A 5,906-nucleotide genomic window follows, 5' to 3' on the forward strand; every position below is an offset into this window, starting at 1 on the left:
ATATTTTTATTAAATATTAAATAAATATAATATAAATAAAATCAATGAAAAAATATATAATATATATATAATATTTATTTGTTATAATATTTTGATATATTTAATTATATATTGCATTATATTTACTTATATATCAAAATTATTTTTTATAATTAAAAAAAAAAAAAAATGGGGTACTATGTATATAAAATATACATATTTTTATTTCTTCTTAATTGTACTTGAAAAGAAACAAATTTTTTTTTTGTTTAATTTTAATAGTTCTTAGATAATATATATATAAAAATACTTTAAAAAAGTATTCTTTTATAAAATTTTTTTTTTTTTTTTTTTAAACCTTTATATAATTTAATATAATAAAAAAAAAAAAAAAAAAAAAAAAAAATTCAATGTTTTATGATATATATATATATATATATTTTATGATTAGACATTCTTTAAAAAATATATATATGTATAAACGATTTTGTGTTATAAAAATGATGATTAATATATTAATGTTAAAAGAATATAATAAAATTTATAATATATTTTAAATATAATATTTTTTTTTTTTTTTAATAATGAATTATTGCACTCTATTGAGCATAAGTTTTTTTTTTTGCTTATTTTTAACAAACGTCGTTTATGAATATGTTCATGTCTTAAATTCTAAAAAACGCAAAAGTAGACAAGAAGAATATAACGATAAGAAAAAATTATTTAAATTTTTCTTACATATACATATTTTAAAGGATATAGTTTTTGAATCCGTTATAAATTTAGCCATTAAAATGAGTATATTACTTCATGTTTTAAAAAGATATTTAACGTATAGTAAAAAGAATTATATAGGTTATTTAAAAAATGAAGACAATGATGATATAGAAAAGATTAATAATAACAATAATAATATGAATAAAAACAACAAGAAGAAAAAGGATAATGATAAAGATAAAGGAAATATTAATACAAAAAATTATTATGAAATTTTAGAAAATAATAATAGAGATGTAAATGAAATTAAAATATATAATAATAATTTTATAGATAATGATTATATAAATTATAACAATATTTATACAACAAACCATTTAGAAAATAAGAAAAATGTACAAGTCAAAACAATTTATTTTATCAGACATAGTGAATCTGTATGGAATAGTGTATTTAATAAAGAATTATCAACGAAACAATTTTTAAAAATGTTTATGGTTATTTTATATGAACTTGTTTTTTTATTTAGTAAAAAATCTGCACTTATTGATTCTCCTCTAAGTAATACTGGAATTATACAATCAATTGAATTGTCAAATTTTTTATTAGAAGGTAGAACTGATTTGAATGATGAATTTTGTGAAGAAACATTTAATCAGATTGAATATATACATGATAAGAATAAAAACAATGATAATACAATGAATGATAGAGAATATTATAATAAAAATAATAGTAATATTGATTTATATAAATTATCAAAAAAAAAATTAATGAAAAATAAAAACCTCTTATTAAATAATAATAAAAACAAAGAAACAAATGATATGGATACCACCAATAATAATAAAAATAATGATGATAATAATAATAATAATAATAATAATAATAATAAAAATAATGATAATAATAATAATAAAAATTATGATAATAATAATAATATTGATGATGATGATAATAATATAGATGAAACAGAAGAGAAAATATTAGGAAATGTGAAAAATTATATAACATATAATAAAAATAAAGTTGATAATACAAATAATAAAAATGATAATTATCATAATAATAAGGATGAATATAATCATGAAGAAATTATTAACTTAAGTTTAAAAGATCATATAGATATTCTTAATAATAATAAATATGAATCTGTTTTGTTATGTTCTGATTTAAGAAGAACAATATCTAGTTGTTTTATATCATTCTATAATAGAATCAATAAGAATAATGAAGAAATACATGTTCTTAATTCATTACAAGAAATTAGTAGAAATCCAGATTGTGTACCTTTAATGAAATATTATAATAAATATGTTACAACAGATATCGAAAAATTTCTACATAAAGATGTAGAAAAATTATTTAGAAAAAATATTAAATTTAATAAAAATTTCACAAGAAATAGTTTTCTAGATACATTAGATTATATATTCAATCATGATAAAAATATTTTTATTATTTTTGGACATAGCTTATGGTTCATGAATTTCTTTAAATATTTCTTAAAAGAATCACATAAAGCTAAAACCAGTAAATTAAAAAATGCTAGTATTTTAGTTTTTAATGTTTTCAAATATGAAAACGATAATGATCAAAATTCTTTTTTCAATGTTGAAGAAGTTTTAACGAATGATCATATTAATGAAAATAAAAATAATCATAAGCAACAACAAAATAATCATGATAATAATAATATATCTGATGCAGAATATTTAACACAAGAAGCATTAACAGATAGTAGTGATTACTTCTCAGATCATGAAGAATATGAAGAAGATGAAGAAGATGTAACAAAAGCAGATGAACAAGAAAATTATCACACAAATCAAAATGAAGATATTATATTACACCCAATTGATAATAATGATAATATTCATAATATTGATAAAACACATCATATGGATAATCCTGATAACCCATATGAAGAACACCACTCTAACATTACAACAAAAAAAAAAAAAAAAATTAAACTCAAAAATTTAAAGAAAAAACATAAACTATTTAAAAAGAAAAATAAAAATAATAACATTTTTGTCAATGAAAAGGCCAAATATGAAGTTGATCAAAATAGTATTCGTGTACTATACAAAGGTTTTGACGAAAAGGAATATTTAAGAGGTTAAAAAATATATATATATATATATATATATATAAAGTAAAACAAAATAAATAATATTACATACAAATAAATATAAATATATGTTTATATTTATATTTATTTATTTATATTACTCCTTTTATGTAGAATAACAAAATTTTTAAACACATGTTATAAATGTTTTAATTATTTTAAAAATAAAACATAAAAATATATACATATATATATATATATATAGTTACATATAATGTGTATTTTTATTTTCATCAAAGCATCTTGTTCAATTCAACAAGAATCCTTTTCATGTCTTCCACAGCATCATTACTTAATTCATACCTAAAGTGAAAAGTGAATATGTACATATATGATCATATAAATATAGATAATATATATATATAATATCTCTATGTATATTTAATTTAAATTTTTTTTTTTTATATATATTTTATTTTTTATTCTTTTAATATTTGATTTTTTTTTTTTTTTTTTTTTAGTTCATGTATATATATATATATATATATGTATATTATATTATTATTTTTTTCTTTTATATTTTGCTTTCATTTGTTTTAATACCTATTCATATGAAGTTTATGTTTTGCCTTTTTTAAAAAAAAATAATTAGATATTTTATTCTTGTAGAATATCATAAGAAATTCGTAACATAAAGATATATCAACTGATAATATTTTATTAAATAATTGCCTTAACAATAAATTAAAAAATTTATTTCCAACATCTATCATATTCATATAATCTAATGATTTAAAAATATATAATATACTCTTTGGACTAAATATTAATTCATCATTTATTATTCTCTCTTTTACTATTGTCTTAATTTCATTAAAATATATAATTGCATTTTCTTTTTCCATTATTGTACAAAAATAAAAAAAATTGGCTAGCTCTTTTTCTTTTAAATAATAATTAAAAAAATAATTTTGAGAAAATGAAAAAACTTTTTCAAATTCTTCTTTTTTTATATCAAATTTTTCATTTAAATATTTAAATTGTGTTTTAAATAAATTCATATTTATCCTATATTTATCTGATAATGAATTTACTTCTTTTTTTTTCTCATTATATATAAATGATAAATCATCTTTTTCCTTTCTCTTTATATCTGAATTTTTCATATTCTTATAATATTCTTCTATTATGCATGTTTTATCGTTTAATGTATAATCACTATCTATTAAATATAATTTTTTATAAATATGTAAATATATTATACTTACATTTTTTAAACAAGAAATTAATTCTTTATTATTTATAACATATTGTGTAAACATTTTTATAAAATAAGATAATAAATGGACAGGTATATTATAAACATTTTTATGTATTTCATTCAATATAATTATTTTTAATTCTTCCATTTTATTATTTATCAGCATTCGGGATTCATATAATCCTTTCATAATTAATAATAACTGAAACATGTTAAAATGTTTTATGTTATATTTTATCTTACCATATAAAAAATCATTGAATAAATTAAATGAATAACTTAATATAACACATTCGGAATTGTTATTAACATTATTCTTCTTACTTACTATTACACTATTATTATTATTATTATTATTATTATCTTTTTTTTCTTTATCCATATTCATTAAATTTATATTTTGTTTGATAAAACTATTTTCATATTTTATATAATCACAATCATATATATTCTCATTACTAATATTATGATCAGTAGAATTTTTAATTGTATCAATGTTTTTATTAATTTCACTTTTTATATGGCTATCTTTCCTTTTGTTCTCATTTTTTTTATATCCAACTTCCTTTGTATTTCCACATTTTAAAAACGAATATGTTATTAAACTTATAGAATCTAAAGATGCCAAATGTATATCATTCAACAAGTTATTATACATAATATTATATATCATTTTATTTCTTTCTTTCTTTTCACATATATGATCTTTTAATGAATAAAACAAAATACTCAAATAATTATTATCCAATAAATAACAATCCTTTTCAATTCTTGGTAATATGTTTTTATTCAAATTATCTGTCAACACAGTTTTCTTAAAAATAGTAGTAGCATAAGAGAATATACATATATGCTTCATATTTAATTTTTCTATATTATTATTTAAATGAGATATTAACATATTTACAACATTTCGACTTCTTTCTTGGAAAAATAAATTTATTCTATCCAAAAAACAATATACCAATAATGAAGTACACACATTATCATATTCACTCAAATCTAAATCATATCTATGAAACGTTTTTGATATAGAATCAAATAATAAATAAGAATTATTTACATTTTTTGATATACTTATATAATTTTTATTATGTATAATATGATCCTTATTTTCATTATTGAAACAAGTAAAAGAACCTATTATAGACAAAATATTATTTATATCTATATCATTTCTATTTAATATTAATAAAGAGGCATGTTCAATAATTTTATTAAATATTTCTTCATTATAATAATTATTATTATTATTCATAGCATATAAAATATTAGAACAATTTTTTATATTAAATGAATATAAATTACTTAATATATTACCAATCATAGTCAGATAAAAATAATGATTGTAATATTCACTTCTAGATGTATATTTAAATATATAACTTAATATATTCCCATCCATTTTATGACATATATCAGTACATCTTTTCAATAAATTCTTCCATATAAAACTATCACATATATTTTCTTTAATACATTTATGAATCATTATGCATAATGTTACTTGATCCATTTGTTCAATATATAAACTACCACCTAATTTATTATATAAAGATATATTTGGATATCCAAAAAAATTTAAACTAGTTCTTTCATTTATCATATCTTGATTCCCATGTTCTACTACAAATTGTTTATTCACATGTTTCTGTTTCCAATATTCTCCTTTTATATTTATTTTATGTACATTACTATCTTCTGCTAAAGGTCTTCTTGTTTTATATTTATCGTTTTGTTTGCTCCATTTTCTTTTACTGGGAGGATTATAATATCTTTTATTCAAAAAAAATATACATATATCCTTCTTTCCCTTCATTAATTTTTCTTTCATAACCACATATATTTATGTAGTCTAAAAGTCATTTGAAAGGC

General features: G+C 17.1%; 2 protein-coding genes across 2 annotated transcripts; one reads left to right on the forward strand and one right to left on the reverse strand.

The window, feature by feature from the left end:
* Window positions 1-563: 563 nt before the first annotated feature.
* PGSY75_1409600 (hypothetical protein) lies at window positions 564-2,822 on the forward strand (the record flags this gene model as incomplete). Its single annotated transcript, XM_018787801.1, has 1 exon — window positions 564-2,822. The coding sequence occupies one exon, from the start codon at window positions 564-566 to the stop codon at window positions 2,820-2,822; it is 2,259 nt and encodes a 752-aa protein (XP_018639173.1).
* A 241-nt stretch (window positions 2,823-3,063) lies between these two features.
* On the reverse strand, window positions 3,064-5,865 carry PGSY75_1409700 (hypothetical protein; the record flags this gene model as incomplete). The annotated part of the gene is made up of 2 exons (XM_018787802.1): window positions 3,064-3,133; window positions 3,374-5,865. 2 exons carry the CDS (start codon window positions 5,863-5,865, stop codon window positions 3,064-3,066), a joined length of 2,562 nt encoding a protein of 853 aa, XP_018639174.1.
* Window positions 5,866-5,906: the final 41 nt, after the last annotated feature.

This window comes from Plasmodium gaboni, chromosome 14, assembly GCF_001602025.1.
Source record: "Plasmodium gaboni strain SY75 chromosome 14, whole genome shotgun sequence".
Classification (NCBI taxonomy): Eukaryota; Apicomplexa; class Aconoidasida; order Haemosporida; family Plasmodiidae; genus Plasmodium; species Plasmodium gaboni.